We start from the raw sequence: 21,502 nt of genomic DNA, 5'->3' as shown, positions 1-21,502 counted from the left end.
CCTCAGCATCATGTGTGGTTGAAGCGGTTCTCCACGGCAGCACCTCTCTGTCGGCGGAGAGCATCACGCCGTCGGTTCCCCTTTTATTGGAGCCCCGCCTCGAAATCAGTCGATCAAATTCAGCATCGCACTCGCCAGGGTCTGACCAATCAGCGCGCAGAGGAGGTGGTCTTGAGATGGTGGTCCGGGAGGCCAGCAGCCAATCAGCGCTCGAGCTGCTCTGACAAAGGGCTCGCGCGGACGGCCGTTGGTTGCTCGAACGGACATTATTCATGTCCCTGCTGAGCTTACTTAAAGAGACGCGATGAGGCGAGCGAGCTGATGCCTTATAAAAGGTAACGGACCTCCTTCAAGCTTCACTCTTTCCGCTTTCCGAGGCGCGGTGAGTGGTGCACTATGTATGTCAATAGTTTCACATTTAAAGTGTCAGTTTATATACTTTCCCCCTTCACAATGTGCATTAAAATCATTTTTTAAAAACACTTCCGGGTAAACTAATTAAAAAGTTGCCCGGATGAAATACAACCATAATCTTAAACCTGCTGCTGATTCATTCACAATCCTCTTGCATGCTCATACATGCCGGTAAATTACACCGTTACGCCTTTTTAAATGAGCAGTGCAACAAAAGGCGGTTTGAAGTTAAACTTCTAGCCAAATAAGTTGCGCTGGAGGGCACGAAAAAATATATTTTTTAAATGTCAAACGATTCATCACGTTTTATTATAAAAAATGTTTATGGTGACATCGTCCGTGTAAGGAATGTACCATCAATATCTTGTTTTTTACGCACACACCCACCGCCTCCAAAGGACGCGTCTCGCCTGACCGAGTTCATTAATGCGAAGAGGAAGGGGAGGAGGGGGGACGCTCTTCATCTAGGATAAACTGAGCGCTGCCGTTTCATTTCACCGCCGCCTCCCGAGCAGCTCAGTTCTCCTCCCTCTCCTTTTTTCTCTCGTCCGGGTGTTTAAGGACCGTCTATTTCACATTTCGATGAAAAGAGCGCATGTTTTTTTGATTCTTTCGTTTGTACCCCTCCCAGCCTCACCGGGAAGACCACTCCAGCAGGGCGGCGACGAGAGAAGTTTAAACCGCCCAGCTGCCGCTCACAAGAAGACTCCGGATCCGAGCTCTCACGAGCCTACACATCGCTATCTTTAGTTTTCGTTCTCGTTTTCTTTTTTTGGGGGGCTTGTAACGGTGCAAGTTTATCATCGACTTCAGCGAAGTTAGTTTTTTTGATTACCTTCCTCGAGATCCATCCAAAGCCGGCATCATGACTCGGAGATCCTGTGCCATTTACGCCACCGGGATCGTGTGCGCTCACCTCCTGATAGTGGGGATCGCCCTGGTCGTGGCTCAAGTCTTTCAAACAATGATCCACACCCGGTTAAAAAAGGTGAGTTGTAGTTTTTATTTTATTTTTTTAAATGCCAATGCTCCCCCCCCCCCCTTTCTGCTGTCACAGTTCTTCGTTCTGTCACACTTCAGGGGCTTTACATGTTGAAGCATGTCATCTGCAGTGGTCAGTCATGCGCATTCGGCATCTCACCGGTGCTCATGAGCTCCATGCAGGGTCACAATGCCGTCCGGTGTTTACATTGAATTTGTTTTAGTGGAGAAGTCAATTCTTTTTTTTTTGCTGCAATCTGCAGCTTCAGCTCAGCCCGATGAACCCAAAGCTTTTTTTTTCTCCTTCATGTATCCGCATGATCCGCCAGTCTGTGCAACGCTCACGTCCCATTCATTCGAATATTGTGCAGCTGAGGGTTTGAAGATTGCATTAAAGCATGAGGATTAACCATTGAACGTTACACGCAGACCTCTACAAAAAAAATGCTTTGCTTCTGGTAGAAATGCTCTGTAACTCCCACATTGTTTGACTCTCAGAGGTGAGCTTATCATGACCTTACCCCCATTTTATGGTATTTAAAAAAGAAATCCTCATACACTCTTATGCATTTATGTGATCTGACACCACATGATTCAAGGGGCTTTTTAAATGAATGGAAAGCAGTGTGCAGAAATGAGGGTAAATGCACGATACCCTCTTGCTGCTGGCTGACAGCGTTCCGACAACCTGCCCGGCGCTCTGCGCGTGACCCGGTGACACGTTTCTGTTGCGAGAGGCTTGATGGACTGACTCCACTGGTGGTGGTGGTCGTAGTAGTAGTGGAACTCTAAGCCAGTGGGGGACACTGGGTAGGGGGGAGGTGAGCCGGAATGGGGGAAGGGAGCCTTGGTGAGTTGACAGAGTCCCTGACTTCCAGTGGTGGGTCTGTAAAAGTTTTACATGGTGAGGAGAGAAGGGGGTCCAGCCTTCTGTCCAACCAGACGGACCGTGACTGATATGTTCTTACGTTTCTTCTCTGACATGGTTGAGAATTCAGTGTGTGGCTGAAATCAACCACAACCCCTGCTGATTATATACAAGATAAATCATTTAAATTCCAATACGGTTCTATTTGTTTTTATTATTTACCTCTTCATAAATCAGTCCCTTTCGCACAAATGATGCGAGTCAGTCAACCGAGGATACATTTCGGTCAGCTGGGTGATGTAATGATGAACATTGATGTTTATATTTGGGAGTAAAGTTGTCGTACAGCCGCTGTGTTTGACTTGAGCTGGATTTAAATGCGGAGCCACTGGTGCGCCTTGCAGAGTGGCTCGTCTACATATCTGGGGGGGGGGGGGGCTGGTGCCTTAGTTCAGGGGTGGTGGTGGTTGGGGTGGGGGGGTTGTTGGCAGCTGACACACTATCCCACCCTGCAGACCCCCCGCTGCTCTCTTCCCTTTTTTTAAATACATTGCATTCCCCTCAATGGCATGAAGCACTGCTGGATGCTCCGTGCTACTCCGTAATCCCCCCCCCCCCCCCCACACACACACACACTTAAGGAGAAAAGAAAAACCTCGACTCACTATTTGTCCAAGTCCCAGACTCACAAACAGCCTCCTCCCCAGACACGGTTTCCCCCTCCTGCAGCTGCATTTAGGTCGGGGGTCTCATTTGTGTCTCATTCTGAATCACGGCAGCGACCCAGGCGACCTCAAATTAAAGGAGTTAGTCAAAGTTCATCAACGGGGAGGTGGGTGGGGACATAACTCTGATGCGGCTGGCGATTACATGAAATGACAGCGTAGCTAAGCCGCTTTAGCCGCAAGTCTTTCCCGTTTAATTAGTGGGGAGGGGGGCGGACACACTGAACCGACTCCAAAGAAATCTACCTAATCTGTGGCTCTCTGTAATAATGATGTCGCCCGGTCGGTTTGGGACAAGCTGCCTCCGGGATACAGACTCTGTGTGCTGGAGCTGTGCTGTGGAATTCGACAAACCTCTTGGCCCCGGGGCCCTGATTTCTGCCTGCGAGGCACCTCGCCGGCGCTTGTTGTTGTTCCGGCCTCGGCCGATCCCGAGTCGCTCCGCTCGCACAGAGAGAGGGGAAACTCGGGAGAGGAACACCCACTCGTGCCACTCCCCTCGGCCCTGTTTGGGAGAGGAGACTTTTCAAGGTAGCGTGACGGATTTGAGCGTTTCAAAGAGTTCAAGAACGAGGCCAGTAAGACGAGAGGGGTTTACGTAGGAGAAGGATTTCACATTTGTAATGTTTTTTAAAAACGTTAACCTTTTTTTTTCTTCTTTCTTTTTCCCGTGCTGTTGAAAGCCGGATCTCACACGCAAGCTGTTCCTGAAGTTGTCTGATAGCTGGTTTGCTTTGTTTAGCTCGAGTCTCTCATCCAACTCTGTATTTTGATTGCACTGACAAACCCCTCCACTCTGTCCCTCACTTGCTTTTCTGTTTGGAACAGATCAAGGTTTATTTCTCCCTTTTTTCTTCCTTTCTGAGAGATAAATGATGTTCACGTATCTGTAATGAAGGCCTTCTGAAAGACCTTTGTTCAAGGTGGACAAACACAGGGCTTCACGCAGGCTGCAGTCACGCGTGACGATGCAGGGGGAAAGCCAGACGAGCTACACGCCCGTTTAAAAAAAGAAAGGAAAAAAGGGACGGTTTGCATTTTTGTTGTTTGTTTCTGAAAAGGAACACATTGTGTAAATGTTGCTGCTATGGCAGATTGTTGCAGACGGGTCCTAGAGACGCCCCGTTGTGGTCATGCGCTTCTGTTGCATTACCTGGTTTCACTTCAGCTCCTAATTAAGACACTATATATATATATATATACACTACCGTTCAAAAGTTTGGGATCACCCAGACAATTTCGTGTTTTCCATGAAAACTCACACTTTTATTGATCAAATGAGTTGCAAAATGTATAGAAAATATAGTCAAGACATTGACAAGGTTAGAAATAATGATTTGTATTTGAAGTATTTTTTTTTTTTCTTCAAACTTTGCTTTCGTCAAAGAATGCTCCTTTTGCAGCAATTACAGCATTGCAGACCTTTGGCATTCTAGCTGTTAATTTGTTGAGGTAATCTGTTGAAATGTCACCCCACGCTTCCTGAAGCACCTCCACAAGTTGGATTGGCTTGATGGGCACTTTTTGCGGACCATACGGTCAAGCTGCTCCCACAACAGCTCAATGGGGTTGAGATCTGGTGACTGTGCTGGCCACTCCATTACAGACAGCATACCAGCTGCCTGCTTCTTCCCTGAATAGTTCTTGCACAATGTGGAGGTGTGCTTTGGGTCATTGTCCTGTTGGAGGAGGAAATTGGCTCCAATCAAGCGCTGCCCACAGGGTATGGCATGGCGTTGCAAAATGGAGTGATAGCCTTCCTTATTTAAAATCCCTTTTACCTGGTACAAATCTCCCACTTTACCAGCACCAAAGCATCCCCAGACCATCACATCACCTCCACCATGTCAGGCACTCTTCCAGCATCTTTTCACCTGTTCTGTGTCTCACAAATGTTCTTCTGTGTGATCCAAACACCTCAAACTTGGATTCATCTGTCCATTACACCTTTTTCCAATCTTCCTCTGTCCAATGCCTGTGTTCTTTTGCCCATACCAATCTTTTCTTTTTATTGGCCAGTCTCAGATATGGCTTTTTCTTTGCCACTCTGCCTAGAAGGCCAGCATCCCGGAGTCGCCTCTTCACTGTCGACGTTGACACTGGCGTTTTGCGGGTACCATTTAAAGAAGCTGCCAGTTGAGGACCTGTGAGGCGTCTATTTCTCAAACTAGAGACTCTAATGTACTTGTCTTCTTGCTGAGTTGTGCACCGGGGCCTCCCACTTCTCTTTCTGCTCTGGTTAGAGCCCGTTTGTGCTGTTCTCTGAAGGGAGTAGTACACACCGCTGTAGGAAATTTTCGCTTTCTTTGCAATTTCTCGCATGGAATAGCCTTCATTTCTAAGAACAAGAATAGACTGGCGAGTTTCACAGGAAACTTCTTTTTTTCTGGCCATTTTGAGAGTCTTATCGAACCCACAAATGTGATGCTCCAGATAATCAACTAGCTCAAAGGAAGGCCAGTTTTATAGCTTCTCTCATCAGCAAAACAGTTTTCAGCTGTGCTAACATAATTGCACAAGGGTTTTCTAATCAGACATTAGTCTTCTAAGGCGATTAGCAAACACAATGTACCATTAGAACACTGGAGTGATAGTTGCTGGAAATGGGCCTCTATACACCTACGGAGATATTTCATTAGAAACCAGACGTTTCCACCTAGAATAGTCATTTACCACATTAACAATGTATAGAGTGTATTTCTGATTGATTTAATGTTATCTTCATTGAAAAAAACAATGCTTTTCTTTGAAAAATAAGGACTTTTCTAAGTGTTCCCAAACTTTTGAACGGTAGTGTATATATATATATATATATATATAAAGGATCCTGAAGACTCCTCTTCTTAAATACCACACGTTTCATATTTTGGAAGGAGTGACGTCGACCTGACTGGAAGTTCAGCGCTTTAACGAAACTGACGATTTCTTGGGTTGAATTTGTGATTGTGCAATCTGTAATTGTAGCTTGTTAGACAAAATAAAGTAAGAACAAGCAAAGCAAACTCAATGCTGAACATGGCAACACCCTTCTTGGAAGTACGTTTTTTTTTTTTTTTTTTTACAAATGCATTCCAGTAATTGTTTAACTAGTGTCTTTAACAATCAAGAGACTAGTTGGAAAAAGAAAAAAGAATCAACAGATTAATTGAAACTGGGACTAATCATAAAATACAGAACCAAAATAACTCAAATATTTGCATACAGTTATAGTTCATAATCATATATGCAAATCAGCCAAAGTTGCCTTTTCCCCCCTTAGCTGCAGTGCGTTTTGAGTTTTCCTCCTCAAACTATCAAAGTAGATATTTTGGGTGAACCCCATCTGAGATCTAAGGTGAGGGTTTGTCAAGCAGCAGAGGGGGAGATGATGCACCCCCCCCCCGTTCAATCAATTCTATAGAGCAAAACAAGTTTGAAGGTCGGAAGTCGAAACCCAAACAGGAAGTGCCTGCCACACCTTAAACTATATTTTCTTCCAACGGCAAACCACTTGCCTGTAGACAATGTACGGCCTCTCTCTCAAGTGCGCCTTTCTCTGGACGGAGACGTTCTTTGTCTTTTTTCCAGGAACAACGGCATTAAAAAGAGCCGACGGGAAGTGGGCCCCTTTTTCAGCCTTTCTCAAGTTTAAAAATACACTTCAATAAAAGAAATAGAACGGCTCACTACCCCTCCTTAACAAACCCCTTCTTCAGTCCACATGCGGGAGGCTGTTGATGTGCAGTGAGTGATGCAGGTAACCGTTTCTGTTGCTCATGTCATTCAAGGTTACTGATTACGGCCGACTGAAAAACCTTCAAGCTTGTGTTTTTTTCTTCCTTCGACACCATCGCAGCCACAACATCTGTGTGCCGGCTCGGGGGTGATGGCGTCTCCTGCTGTTTTTTGTGGTTTTTGCTTTTGCGAGGTCTGGAAACAAAAAAAAGCCTCATCTGACGTGTAATGTGATGGGGCAGCGACGTGGAGAAGCTCTTCGTTTGTTTCCTTGCAACATGTCGCTGTGTTGCGAGTCGCCCGCAGCCAGATTCTTGCCTCGGCTACTCCGTGTAGAGTTTGCGAACATGTTCTGCCTCTCCTGACTTTTACATTTTGTGCCGCTATCATGGATTTCTCTCTGGGTTTTGGGCATCAGCTCCTTGTCGAAAAAAAGCGCCATGTGTGCTCTCAGATTGCACACCGTCAGAAATCCATCAGGGCAAAGGGCAAAACCGCCCCTAAGATATATAATTTTGCCCCTAATATCACTAGGAGAGGCAAAGAATGCCCCCCGTAATTTCCTCTAATAATTGAGAATTGAATGAAGTTAATGACCCGTTCCAGTTGCCATATCATGTTTTGAATAAGTATATTTATTATTTTTGAACAAAGGTTGAATGTTATTTCACAAGTTTTAAAAGTGCCCCCAATTTCTTTTTAAATGCCCCTGGATGAAGTCAGTGGGGGCAAGAATTGCCCCCTAAAAAAAAAAAAGTAAATTTCCTACCCTGAGATTGCACTGTGGAGAGCTTTGAACGCACTTCTGAAAACATTGTTGAACCAAAGTGTAACATTTGATTTCCAATGCTGTCCAAACACTTACTATGATGCTTCTCAATCTAAACGCTTTCTTTTTGTTGTTTTTTGTTGATAGGAAATTACTTTGACCGAGAATAGCCAAATGTTTGAATCTTGGAAGAATCCACCTCCGCCGGTTTACATGGAGTATTACTTCTTCAACGTGACGAATCCAGAGGTGTTTTTGGCTGGGGGGAAGGCGGCCCTTAAACAGATTGGACCATATACTTACAGGTAGGTTTGACACGAAGGTCTGCAGCTGTGAATGTGTGCACTGATGTAGTCACAGAAACCCTAAAAGTCTTGTTTAAGGAAAGATGACCTGCATCTGGTTCATCCGCGATCCTTCTTGTGACTACTGTGTAGAAATAGAAACATCTGGACTAACGGACCTTTTCCACACCAGGGAATACAGGCCGCGGGAGAACGTGACTTTCCTGGAGAACGGCACCAAGCTCTACGCCCTGAACCCCAAAACCTTTGTGTTTGTGTCGGAGAAGTCGGCCGGTAACCCCGAGGTCGACATCGTCAGGACCGTGAACATCCCGTTTGTGGTGAGACGCTGCGTCTGGACGGGGGAAATAATGTGTGTTATTATGAGCCGCGGCAGCCAGTAATCATGTGCCTTTTCGTTTTGAGTTTTAAGTCATTTGATTGGCACGTCTGTTGTTGTTTTCCACGCGTTGGTCCACAACACACTTCCAAGCTATTGTCCTCCCGTGTGCTATTGTGACATTTTGGATCTGTTGAACATGGAAACTTAAGTCGTATCAGACGAACACGTCAACTCAAACGCAGCATTTACCCAAAAAATGAAGTAAGACTTGTTTTTGTTCTCGTCCCCAGGCGATCATGAACGAGCTGAACTCTTACTCCTTCTTCCTGCGAACGCTGGTCTCCATGTACATCAACAGCCTGGGCGTCGAGGTGTTCATGTCCCGCACCGTCCACGAGGTCCTCTGGGGCTTCAAAGACCCGCTGCTCACCAAGGTCCACTCCATGAAGCCCGAAGTGGACGAACATTTTGGGCTGATGTGGAAGGTGAGCTTTACTTCACTCTCCTGAATATGTATTTTTTGTAGGCATGCCGCAACGTTATTGGAGTTAAAAAAGTAAAGAGGATATTAAAAGGACAGACGCGCGTGCGGCAGCGTCACGTAAGAGAAGTGAGATTGGCCACATGCTGATAGAAGATGCTCGTACTTCCTGTCAATGGAGCGAACGTCTGCAGCTTGACCTCCGTGACGATTACAGCCTTGTGATCCTGACCACAGCAGTTATTTATTTATTTTTACATTGATGTCTGGATCACTTTATCAGCGGAAAAGAAAAATACGTCACAGCTTCCAGTCTCTCAAATATGAGAATTGGCTACTTTTATTTGTCATTTGCGTTATAAAACTGAATATCTCCGTGATTTTTAATAGAATAATACTAAAACATCTCTTTTATTCCTGTGTTCTTTCATTGAGTAACTTCCTCACTGTGTCCGTCACAGAAGCTTTCTCTGAGCCGTGTCCTTTTTGCTTCTTTTTTTTTGTGCAGAAAAATGGCACACATGAAGGAGAGTTTGTGTTCCACACCGGCGAGGAGAATTACATGGATTTTGGCAAGATCGACACGTGGAACGGCATGAGGTACAAACTCACACCCGGGCCGATTTTATATAATATTTCCTGCTTTCCTCGATGATAGGAAACGGCGCCTCTGGCTTCCACTTCCTCCCCCGTCATGATATTCACATTCACAGACCGTAGTTGCACAAGCTGAAAGTCTAAAGGACGAAGCCTTTGACCTCTGGCCTTAAGGTCGCACTGTGTCGCAAATTGAATGTTTGCATATCCAAAAGTGACTTTTGTACTTTGGTTGTGGGCCGCATGTGTCTGTAGATTTCCAGTCGTGGATCAAGCATTCAGATCCTGTAAAACAGTGTTCAAAATAATGCAATAAATACATATTAGCATCACAATGCACTTTTTTTTTAAAGTATCAAGTACAAATACTCACTCTGCAGAGTGGTCTATGTGAATGATAATGTTCTAACGGTTGAAAGAAAAAATGTGTGAAGAAATTAACCATATACTTATCTGTGAAATATTGGCTAAGTGAATACTTCTTTCAGCCTCAGGCGGTTAGGTAAAAGATAAATCATTTGTAACTGCTGACAAAGTTATCAATGTTAAATGGGTCTGATCATGTAAAATGTGTGTAGTGGAGTAAAAAGTACAATATAAAACGACGTGAAATGAATGTAGGCATGTAAAAGCTCCTCAAAATATTACCCGTGTACAGAACGTGGGTGCAGCTGCATCTAAGTCCATTTCCTAACCCCGGCGGTCTGCTTCTTCTCGATCGACAGGCAGATGTCGTGGTGGTCTTCCAATCAGAGCAACATGATCAACGGTACGGACGGCGCCGTCTTCCACCCTCTGATCCACCGCAACGAGCTGCTCTACATCTTCGCCGCGGATCTCTGCAGGTATGGACACGTGTTAAGGTGGTTGTACATTTGTTGACAGTCGAAGCATCTCGGGGCGAGGATCAGAACGCCCCGGGGGGAAGTTGCAGCGACTGAGTCACACACCATATGCTTACACCGCCACTGATAAGCATCTGTGGAGTCGTGGTTATGACGACCTCTGATAAGGCCGATGAACTCGACTTGCATGCGGGGGAAGTCACGATCATGTGGACGTACTCGGGAGGCTTTAAGGAATGATTTGTACAGGAAGTCGTTATCTTGTACATGACACATTTACTTTTAGAATCCTAAAAGCCTGGAAGATTGAGGAACCATAACTCGTAGTTAAACTTTCCTTCCTCTTGATGGCTCTTTTTTTTAGATTTCTTGACGATACTTGGTGGGTAGCTCTTACTTTATGGTTACCTGCAGTGGTCACCGAGTTTGTATTTCTTCTCCTAGGTCTATTCATCTCGCCTATGTGAAAGATGTGGAGGTGAAGGGCATCCCAGCATACCGCTTCGCCCCCCCCAAAGACGTCCTCATGAACCCCAAAGACAACCCCAACAACGCGGGCTTCTGTGTGCCGGCCGGAGACTGTCTCGGCACTGGGGTGCTTAAAGTCAGCGTTTGTCGAGAAGGTAAGGCACTTGCGCCCCCCCTCCCCTAAATGTCCTCTCGGTCCACGGCCCCTGTGTGGTATCTGACAATCCCGACCGTTTGAACTAGATTTCTACTCAGTACACGGTTCAATGATTAACTGTCTGCGTGTGTGTGTGGAGGCCGTTTAAGTGTTTTATGGTGGTCATTGAGCAGAGTGTGATTGCTCTGATAAGGCTTGACACATGAGGACAGACAGAGTATTATCACTCCAGTAACCTCACACTGTTTGCATAATTAACAGGCAGTTCAGTTTTTGGTAACAAACGCAGTCCTAGTGGGAGAAAACACACAAGTATAAGCACGGAACGGGAACGCGTGTGCTGCGACCTGATAGGCTGCCGGCATCAGCTTCTCTGATTCACATGAGACAAAGGCGTCTGATTGGGGGGGGGGGGGGGGGGGTGTTTGTGATGCTTCCGCGAGAGCCAATCACAACCCGGCCCTGTTTTCATGTCATGTGCAAAGTGATGTCATTCTGAAGCGCCCCGTGTGGTCAAAGAATCGGATCGTCTCCGTGTCTTTTCCATGTACTCCGTCACAGATACGGAGCGTTTATTTAATTGCTGCTTTAATTTTTGTGCAAAACATCCGCTGTAACGGTTTAGGTCCAAATACATAAAAGATAACGTTGCTTTTAACCCAAGTGAATGTGTCGGTATTGGCAGCTGTAGTATTGTTAAGGATGACTCCAGCACAGCTTCAATTTAATTTTTAAAATTTTAAATGTGATTACTTTTAGGCCACAAAATAATAAATGAATAAAGGTTTCACCATATTTATTGCAATGTAAAAATGAATGTGAAGAAAGCTTTGCAACGGCATTTAGATCTATTTTAAGTAAATAATTAATATGTTAAATGGTGCTGCTGGATTACTCTTGTTTTTACCGTCGGCTAATTTGTTATTTAAGGTCACGCTCATGCTTTCACGACACCTTTTATACAAATCATGTCTTTTATCTTATCTCGCGTTTCATTAATCTGTTCCCTTGTTGTTTATACTCGCCAACCCTAATTAACCCGTGTTGGTCTCGTGTCCCTCCAGGTGCTCCCATCGTGGTGTCTTTCCCCCACTTTTATCAAGCGGACCCCAAGTACATCAACGCCGTCGACGGGCTGAGCCCCAACAAGGAGGATCACGAGACGTACCTGGACCTGCAACCGGTACGGCTAAAACGTGACACCCCGACAAGTTGGAGCCTCGTGCAGGAGTCGGTGTTGACCCTTGCTCAGTTATTTAATGACCTTTTTATCTTAATTACAAAAAGGTTCATTTGACTGATGGCTCTGCATAGATATCCTCTCTGGTTCATATACAGATAACAACATGAATAAGTTAACTTTTAAAAAGCCATCGTATGTGTCTGCTTGATACGTTATCTGTACATAGAAAACAGTACAGCTATAACAGTAATAACAACAAAATAAACTGAAATAATCGCACCCTGCCACCTTAATCCACCCCTGTACTCTTCAATATTCAGTCAATTGAATTCTCATAAAAGTTGAGGTGTAAATTGAATCATCCAGCTACATTTCTCTCAAAATGTGAGGATTCCAGGAAAGAAAAGGCTCCCGGTCTGTTTCTGAGACGTCTCTTTTGTTTTCTGTTGCTTTGTTTTAGACCACGGGGGTTCCCATTCGTGCCTGCAAGAGAGCTCAGCTCAACATCATCCTGAAGAGAGTCCAGGGCTTTCCGTAAGTCAGTCTTTGTCGCGCTCCGTCTCATTCTTCTGTTCCTCCTGGGGTCCTCATTGAGCTTGTAGAGCCATGCCGGTGTCTTCCCTGACCTCCCCGTCTTTCTCTCTCTCTTTCAGCAAAACAAAGTTCATCAAGGAGACCATTTTCCCCATCATGTTCGTCAATGAGGTGAGGTGGTTTTTCATTCAGAACCCTGTTCCCATAAGCCTGTGGAAGTGGATCGCCGATCAATAACCATCTCTCTCTCTCTCTCTCTGGACTCTACAGACGGCGACGGTCGACGACGAGTCGGCGTCCCAGATGAGGATGATGCTCCTCATCGTCACCCTGGTGTCAAACTTCCCGTTGCTCATCGTGGGCATGGGCGTCATCCTGCTGCTGGTGCTCGTGGTCTTGTTCTGCCGAAACCGCCAGAAGAAGGTAGGAAACCTCGCCGCCATTGGTTACCGTGGACTGAACTGTAGAATTAATCCGCACAGTTCCCCCAGTGTGTGTGTGTGTGTGTGTGTGTGACATTAGCTCGCATTGTAAACGAGTGCGATAATAGATGGCGGAAATATGTCACAGTAACATTTTGAGTGGTTTTTTTCGTGCATGGTGAAGTTTCCTCACCGAGCGGCTGCCGCCCCACGCTTCGTGCACGGCGACTAACACAGCGCATGCATCCTGCACAGCAAAGCAACGTTTCTATATCACATGAAGCTTTTGATGATCATTTTATTTCCCTTGCTGAAAGTTTTTCTAACCGCCTCTTTTATATTCAGGATCTCAGTTCCCTACTGGTCAGCGTAGCTACGAGCTAGCTTAGCATTCATCGGGTAGCAAAGTGTATTTGCTCCCCTCTCTTATCTCTCGTAGCGTAGGACTGTTGAACCCTGACCGCGAGCGCCCTCTGACCACTGTCGTGAAGGTCATTCACTGTCCAAAGAGTCTCTGGCAATATCTGAAATGTTCTATTTGTTAATTTAGTTAATATTCTGGATAGTATTCTTTCCTTTTTGTATTGATGCTTGGATTAGAAGATTGATACCACTGTCCATGTTTGTATGTTAAATATTCACCAGGAGATGGTGTAGATTAAAGTCTGGGGGGGGGGGGGGGGATCCCTGAGCATGGCTTTAGCCTGAAGATGTGTTTGTTTCATAAGAACAACAACCAAATATATATATTTTTTTACCTTTTTTGAACAGAGCCAGAATGGCAGTTAACCGGCTGTCGCTTCATATTTCGCATGCAGACATAATTGGTGTCAATCTTCTCATCTAAATCTCGTTAGCAAACAAAGTATTTCCAGTTCATCCGTTACCGTACGAGAGGATGTTTAAAAAAAAAAAAACATGCATAATTGCAATGTAAAGTGTTGTATTAACCATGTTCTAATTTTAATTTTCTGTAACCCTCCCCTTTTTTTCCTTTTTCTGTTTTAGAATGAAGTAAAACGTATTGATTTTACTGAAGCTTTTCATTCTTTTACTGTAAGTCTTAATTTTTGCCTTGTTTGCTATCCTTCTTTAATTTGTGATACATCATCTCTGATTATTATAATTTTTTAAATTCGCTTTACAGGACATTGCATTCCTTCTTTTGTTGAGTTCTCGCCTCAAAGTGTAATTCCTCTTAATTTTTAAGTTGTCGTGGTGGTCGTTTTGTGAAATATACCCCAAAAAAAGATTTAAACTCACTGAGCATTTGACCCAAAGCATTTTATTTGCATCGTCGGCGTTGAGTGTTTCAAGAATATTTGGCCGCGTTGCCACTTCGACGGTTTCTCACTGACGCGCTCTTGTCCTCCCCGCTCAGACGGTGAAAGACGACACGGCCTACACGCAGGTCAGCGACAAACCCGACGAGCCGTCAGAAACGCCGGCCAGCCAGCAGACGAGGAACGGCTCGTACATCGCCATGTCGCCGGTGGAGGCCCAGAAGTGTTGATCCAGGGTCCCCTAGTCCCCAAGGGAGGACCCTCAGGAAGGGGGGCTGGAGGGAGCAGCACAGGGGGCGTTACATTACCATGGCAGGGTGGGGTTTGCAGACACGGCGGGCTGATTTGTACTTATTTGGGTGGGGGAGGATGGGGAGGAAAAAAGGGGGTGGGGACACGCGCTCGACCCATTTTGATGTGTAGTCAACAAAGACATTGCTCCTCTCTCTGAGCCCTCTCGTGACTGTCTGTCCTCCTCGGCCCTCGCTCCCCCACACCTCTTATTCCTCTTTTCCGTCCTGGTCGGCCTTAAGGGACTCTGGGCGGGCGCGGCCGAGACGCGCCTTTTTAAATTTTATTTCTCCATACTGCTTCTGAGGGAACGCGTAGCACAGTTGTCGCACACACAAACACGCGGACGCACGACCGTCCGAGCAGACTCTGCCGATCGACGCTGCTCAAAGAGTGTTTTAGTATTGACCCGAACAGCGGTGGGGGTTGTTACCGACGTATTCCTGCGCCTTCCTTCCTGTTTTTTTTTTTTTAAAGCCCCACAAAACCGAATCCTTAGGACAAAAACCCTGATCTCCTTTCCTGGGATGAAAACGGAACTTGGCATATCCTTTTTGTAAAAAAAAAAACACCCAAAAAAACAGAGGAAAAAAAACAGAGCCAAACTATTTATAGCATTTATGCCTTTTTTTTTCTCCTAAGGTGAATAAGTGCACACACACATACGCACTTCCAGTATCAGTTCGTCAAAGTGTGTGTGTGTGTGTGCACCTTTTTACCGAACAATTGGTGTCCTGTTTTGATGGGAAATGTTTTTTGACCCCCCCCCCCTGTCCCGCCCCAAGATCTTCCCAGAACACTCGTTAAAACAACATTCAGCTGCATTTCCAAGTCATCATGAGTGACGGTGATGACCATGAAATTACCACCAGTCGCTTGATAGAGTTGCACCTTTTTGTCCCTCTTTTTTTTTCTTCTTCCTAGACCTCATCACGCATGAAAGAAAACACCCAGAGAACTTACAAGGGAGACGTGAACCTGCTTTCTGCCTTATTGACGGTTCAGCGTGTTTTATGCTCATCCATTGTTCACTAAGCTGGAAATCTCTCCTGTCGTCCTTGTACATATGTAAAAGAGGAAGATGTTGAGATGCCTCCCGACCAAATCCAGCAAGCAGTCCTTCGATCTCTCCCGCACGCCCACACTGTCACGTATTAGAGAAAGCACAACTTGGATTGAGAAAACCAGTCCTCACACAAGACTACCAGGTTTTTGTTTTGTTTTTGGTCCTACCATTACATATATATATATATATATTATTTTTTACAGCTGATTTGTCAAAGATACTGTCAAAAGTGGCATGAATATTTAACAAACAAAAGTGTAATGGTTTTGGGAGAGCCCTGCGCACCCCTCGCCGCGGCGTGCAGCACTTGAATCACGGTTTTGTCTTATGTTTCTCGTGTTCTCGTGTTTCTGTCCGCCACCTCCAAACCCCCCAGTGGTAGTCTCCAATCGGGGAAAGTGAATTTAAGGCCATAACACTGTCGACGTGGAAAAATCTCTGCATTTTGCCTGGAAATTGTGCCCTGTGTATTTTCATTGTTCGTTTTTTGTTTTGTTTTTTTGGTTCTGTTCGTTTCAATGCAGGTGGTCCACATGTTCAATACATTTCAACGGTTTGTTATTATTAGTTATGAAGGATGTTTTATCCACACATCCATTACTTGCTTTTATAGCACACGGAGTGTCTTCTTTTGATATACTTTTGTATTTGTTATTGCTGCTAAAAAAAAATATCGCCATAACCTCTGGACTTGTATTTGTACATAACGTGTACATGTATGCTCGTATTCTACTTCAGGTTGATCCGCAGAGGCTTTGACTTCAAGGCTTTCTGCGCTGCCGACCCCTTTGACACCTGAGCACAAGATACAAAGGTCCAAAGCTTGCTGCCATTTATTGGAATTAGCAGTTAGTTATCACGAGCAACACTTTGTGTACATGTAGCTCACTTAACGCACTCATTCCTCTTATTAGCAAATCATGACCATATCGCATGTATTGTAGGAGTAGTTAGCCTAACAGTTCGCTAGAGGCGCCCCCAAAAAAAGGGCGGCCCGCTTGGCTGAAGATCGGTGTCAGAAGTCTGAATCCGGGATTAATAACACTGGTGGAGAGGCTGGAAAGAACTCCTCAAGGTAGAATCCATTTCACTAAAAGCCTTTTTTTATTCCACCTACATGCAAGCAACCACCGCCTTGTGCACACTCGCAGACCATCGCTATGCACCCTTTTTTAAGAACTTGAACCTTAGAGACTTTAATCCCGAGAGTGGTGTGTGTGTTCAGCGTCTGTTCAAACACACACCCGAGCCCTCCGCTGGCCGACCTCGACGACACCGACCTTTGAGCCAATCCTTCGAGCCAATCGGCTCGTCCTCGCTTGACCAAAGATAACCCAATAGATCTGCCCCGGCGCCGTGTTTACTCTCCTCCTGATAACGGTTGTACCACAAAACCACCGCCCGCCCAATTTTTCTGTTTCCTCCTCCTTTTTTTTTTTTTTTAACATTTTGCCACCACTTATGTGAAGTATTTGCAGTGCTGTTGTGTGAGCGTGAACATGTGTCGATGTGCCTTTTCTATACAAAGGCAAGAAAAGAAAAAGAAGGCGTTTCACAAGTTGGATTGATGGGTATTGCTTTTTTTCTTTTTTTTTGTCCGCCACCACAAGAGCAAACAAAAGTAAACAATGCTCTCTGTGAGCAGATCTCAGTATTATGTAAGATGAAGCAATACAGAGTTGTGTAAAAATAAATAGATTTGTAAGGAGTCCACAAATTATTTATGTTTCTCCCTTGAATTTTTGTTTTGTTTATTTATAGTTGTGTAGAAGTATTTCCCTTTTTTTCCCTGTAGCTTTTATTTTTTTATTTGTTGTGGTTCTATTAAGTATTTCATTATTGATCATTTCAATTTTCTTTTTTTTCCACACTGAAGATTACAAAAAGTGTAAAAAAAAGAAATATGGACCAGTACGTGCCACTGGGAGCTGTCCGAGGCTTGTAAAAAGAAAAATAATGTGTCAGAGTGATGAATGGTTAAAGATTTGGGTGTTTGAGAACTTTGTACATGTTTGTGGAGCCGATGGACCATTTCTGTCAAAACTGGAGTGATTTTTACTGGAAGGCTGATTATCTTGACTGAGTAAAGTAACACGTTGATGCTGTGTAAACCCATCTAGATGAATGAAGCCCTCCTTCGGGGATGAGCACTAGTGCCATACCATCCTTTTATTATTCTTTTCCTTCATTTTGCTCTTTGGTGTAACAACCGCGTCTCACCCATTTCGATGTTCTGAAGTCACTAACAAGACGCTTCCTCTCGAGATATATACTAATTTGTTTTGCTGCTGAAAATGACAATCCTTGTCATGTGAGGTGCAAAATGGATAATAAGTAATATCCAATTTTTAGTTTTGATAATTTACACTGCACATATGTTTCTACAGTGCTTTTGTAAACATTTATAGTGTATTTGCAAAAAAAAATAAAAGTTGCCGAAAAGTGGAAATTACACACGGTCATCTGTCTTTTAATTAACTGTCAGAAATATGAATCTGTCTTTGGAGCTGTATTTGATAATCCAGAGGAGACTGATGGATGTAGGTAGGTACACATAAGCAACTAAAGAAATTATTTGGAAGAACCTGAAAAAAAAAAAATGCACAAATTCAGATTTTCAAAATAACATGTCAATGCTACAAATCCAGTGTTTTTGTATATACAGCAATATTTAAAGATTTGAGAAAAAAGATAGGCTACCACTCGAAATGAAGCGACAGCCTTTTAGCTTAGCGTAGCATTAAATAAGTAAACGATGCAAGAAATAGTCCGGCACTTAACCGGCCATGAAATCACAACGTCACACATTCACCTGCTTTGTAAATGAGCGAGCACTAGAGAAGCCAGGCTGCTGATGTTTCCCAGTCTTTATGCTAAGCTAAACCAACCTGCTGCTCACGATAGCCACGCCACTAAAAGCAACACGAGCATACTTCCCCAAAATGTGGCTCCACTGATTTTAAAATACAATGTTAGTCATTCAAAAGACGTCACATTTAGTTTTTCAGTTGCATAGAAGAAAAATCTAGATTTTCTACCATGAATAACAAGTCCCTGTATTTATTATTTTAAGTCTTGACATGTTTTTATGGAAGATATTCCCTTCAGGCCAAAGTCCTTTGAAAAAGTTTGTTTCTTGTTCTGGACAAACACACAGGTTAGAGAGCAAGGACCGAGACTCACTTTTAATGCATAAACATGTCAAAATCCTTCTAATATGAAGTATTAATGACTCATTTCTCCCACATATTAAAGAAACCACCATCTGAAGTGCAACAGGCTCGGGCAGGTTGTTGGGGAGAACAGGAGGCCGCATGCTTCAGAGCTGTAACCCATAAATCCTCCATTGTGTTAATAGCGGCGCTGCAGATGTAGTCAAACTCGTGGCCTCGGGGGGGTGAAGAAGTTACGCTCTCCTCGTTTCAACTCTTTAGAACTCGCATCATTTGCTGCCCTTGGTATTATCATTTCAGGGTCTTCCTGCATCGCACAGCCTCTCCCCGCCAGTCTCTCTCCACCTTCGGCGGATGACTCTTCTCTGTTGATTCTCATGCAATGTCTTGTACCCTCTGGAGTCTGGGATCATTTTGTTGTTTTTGGTGTCTTTTGAACTATCCTCATCCCACATGAGGAGAATATTTTCTTTGCAGAACAAAATCAGCTTTAAAGTGTCAAATTAAAGCTGCCAGGGACCCAAAAGGAAATAACACAGGGGGCCCAGAAAGAGGATGATCACTAAAAAAGAACAATTAGTGATCTAAAATAATATTGTTCTACATTTCAGAAAAATAATAATACAATTAATGTGTATAGAATGTTATTTGATCCCAAATTGGATAACGATGTCGTCGTCCTCGTTGCAAACAACAAAAAACGACACAAATTAGATTAGAGATTAGATTAGATATTCCTTTATTAGTCTCACAGTGGGGACATGTTATTACAGCAGCGGGTGCACATTAGAGCATTAATACAAAACAATAACAATACTAAATACTAAATATACAGAGGAAACAAAAATATATGCAAAATATATAAATATTGTGTTAACAAGCGGTGCTCATAGCGTACACACAATCTGATGCAACACTGGAGTGGGGGAGTGTTGAGGTGTTAAAAAGGTTAAAGAAGATACAGAATATGTTTCACAGTACATGTGTTTACACATTGTTTTTGACTTTTCTTTCAGATTTCTTTTTAGGAAAAAACCCAGAATCAATTATAGTTCTTCTTTCCATTGACAACATCTTTTCAGCTCTATATGTGTGTACGGGACGACTGTCATCACACTCTGAAGCTCCCCCCCTCCCCTGCCGGCCTGTTGACCTTGTCATAAATAGTTGTAGAGTTCATATAGTTTCTTCCTTTCTCCTGACTGATGGTTGTTTGAGTGCAAACATCTTGTTATTGTAGTTCAAGCAATTTATTAGTATTTCCTTTAGTTATTTGGGTTAAATTATTGATCAGGAGGCGGCGGAGGCCAAATCTATCACACCTCTGGATGCAGTAGATTGAGAACCTTTCGTTCAAATGTCTCCATTAAGGCAACAATAGATGCCCCCCCATCCTCCATTCCCCACCTCCTCCTCATTCTCCAAAGCACTGGAAAAAAGTTCTTAACTGCCTTCTCCATTGTCTCACTTGTCACCATCATTGTGAGTCTCTAAGTCTCTAAGGGGGGGGGGGGTGACGGTAGCTGGATGTGAAAAGCATGAGAGGGAAGGAGATTCCTGTTTTATGCTGCTTAGGAATCTACAGCTCGGAAACAGTTTAGCATCCTGGAAAAAGCTGGCAACACATGGCCACTTGTTATTTTTTGCACTTGAACAAAGATATAAGATAAACTAGAATGGGCACTCGGTAGAGCGCATACCTTCGCATATCACAAGATTGGGCATTGAATTATGAACATTTTGGCATTAGTTGCATGCCAATTGGACAAAATGTATCGTGCTATGGTAAAAAAAAGAGTTTGACCTTTCCATGACCTTGACCTTGACCTTTGACCCGATTGATCCCAAAATCTAATCAAATGGTCCCCGGATAATAACCAATCATCCCACCAAATTTCATGCGATTCAAGAACATTTTGACCTGTTCATGACCTTTGACCTTGACCTTTGACCCGATCGATCCCAAAATCGAGTCAACTGGTCCCCGGATAATAAACAATCATCCCACCAAATTTCATGCGATTCGGTTCAATACTTTTGAGTTCTGCGAAAGATTTTGACCTGTTCATGACCTTTGACCTTTGACCCGATCGATCCCAAAATCTAATCAACTGGTCCCCGGATAATAAACAATCATCCCACCAAATTTCATGCGATTCGGTTCAATACTTTTTGAGTTCTGCGAAAGATTTTGACCTGTTCATGACCTTTGACCTTTGACCTTTGACCCGATCGATCCCAAAATCTAATCAACTGGTCCCCGGATAATAAACAATCATCCCACCAAATTTCATGCGATTCGGTTCAATACTTTTTGAGATTTGCGAATAACACGCATACAAATAAATAAATAAATAAATAAATAAATACACGGCGATCAAAACATAACCTTCCGGCATTTTCAATGCGAAGGTAACCAGATATAATGTGTTAAAGAGCAACCTGCCGTGTTAAGGAGCAAGCTTTAGAAGGGTGGACTTTGTTACTTTTGGACGGAGCTGTCTCCACCCCTGTAGCAGGGGTCCCTGTTTCCAGCTTTTATTAATATTCATTAATTCTGTGCTGACTGACTTCTTTAAATCTGCCTGAAAACAAGTCTTCATCTCTCCTCTCTTCACGTCGATGATGTGTGCAAATGCTATTTAATCTAACCTCGTTTAAACTGCAGGAAGCTCTGGGCATGTTTTAATATCCACCCACCTGAAGGATTATTATCATTTGAAAGTAAAACGACTATCCCGACCAGAGAGGCTTAGAGGGAGATAAAGCCGTTAAAACTCCAAATAATTCATATTAACTGCTGCAGCTGAACGTCGTGGGGTACTTTGCGCCTTCAGGAATCTCAGTTAACTCTGTTTATTATATTATTGGCCAGTTTTTGTTGATAATTTGTATGTTTTGATG

General features: G+C 43.9%; 1 protein-coding gene across 3 annotated transcripts; it reads left to right on the top strand.

Annotated features, from left to right (window-relative positions):
* Positions 1-292: 292 nt before the first annotated feature.
* scarb2a (scavenger receptor class B, member 2a) lies at positions 293-17,879 on the top strand. Of its 3 annotated transcripts, XM_056418621.1 has the most exons (14): positions 293-382; positions 1,046-1,402; positions 7,619-7,776; positions 7,949-8,096; positions 8,389-8,583; positions 9,088-9,179; positions 9,902-10,021; positions 10,466-10,644; positions 11,711-11,829; positions 12,290-12,363; positions 12,483-12,534; positions 12,634-12,786; positions 13,794-13,841; positions 14,167-17,879. In XM_056418621.1, exons 2-14 carry the CDS (start codon positions 1,280-1,282, stop codon positions 14,296-14,298), a joined length of 1,593 nt encoding a protein of 530 aa, XP_056274596.1. In that variant the 5' UTR covers positions 293-382; positions 1,046-1,279; the 3' UTR covers positions 14,299-17,879. The 3 variants fall into 3 exon arrangements, with proteins under 3 accessions (XP_056274596.1, XP_056274597.1, XP_056274595.1); XM_056418620.1 differs by lacking the exon at positions 293-382 and having other exon boundaries at positions 430-1,402; XM_056418622.1 differs by lacking the exons at positions 293-382; positions 13,794-13,841 and having other exon boundaries at positions 429-1,402.
* Positions 17,880-21,502: the final 3,623 nt, after the last annotated feature.

This window comes from Pseudoliparis swirei, chromosome 7 (assembly GCF_029220125.1).
Source record: "Pseudoliparis swirei isolate HS2019 ecotype Mariana Trench chromosome 7, NWPU_hadal_v1, whole genome shotgun sequence".
In the NCBI taxonomy this organism is placed as follows: Eukaryota; Metazoa; Chordata; class Actinopteri; order Perciformes; family Liparidae; genus Pseudoliparis; species Pseudoliparis swirei.
Note: the sequence above shows the minus strand (reverse complement) of the source record. Positions and strands in the feature narration are given on the sequence as shown.

What these genes read in the sequence shown, in the direction of transcription:
- scarb2a (XM_056418621.1), top strand. Translation starts at nt 1,280, where the DNA reads ATGACTCGGAGATCCTGTGCCATTTACGCCACCGGGATCGTGTGCGCT. An exon ending in GACACGTGGAACGGCATGAG is followed by an intron (nt 9,180 to 9,901) that starts GTACAAACTCAC and finishes CTCGATCGACAG; the next exon opens with GCAGATGTCGTGGTGGTCTT. An exon ending in AAGCTTTTCATTCTTTTACT is followed by an intron (nt 13,842 to 14,166) that starts GTAAGTCTTAAT and finishes CTCCCCGCTCAG; the next exon opens with ACGGTGAAAGACGACACGGC.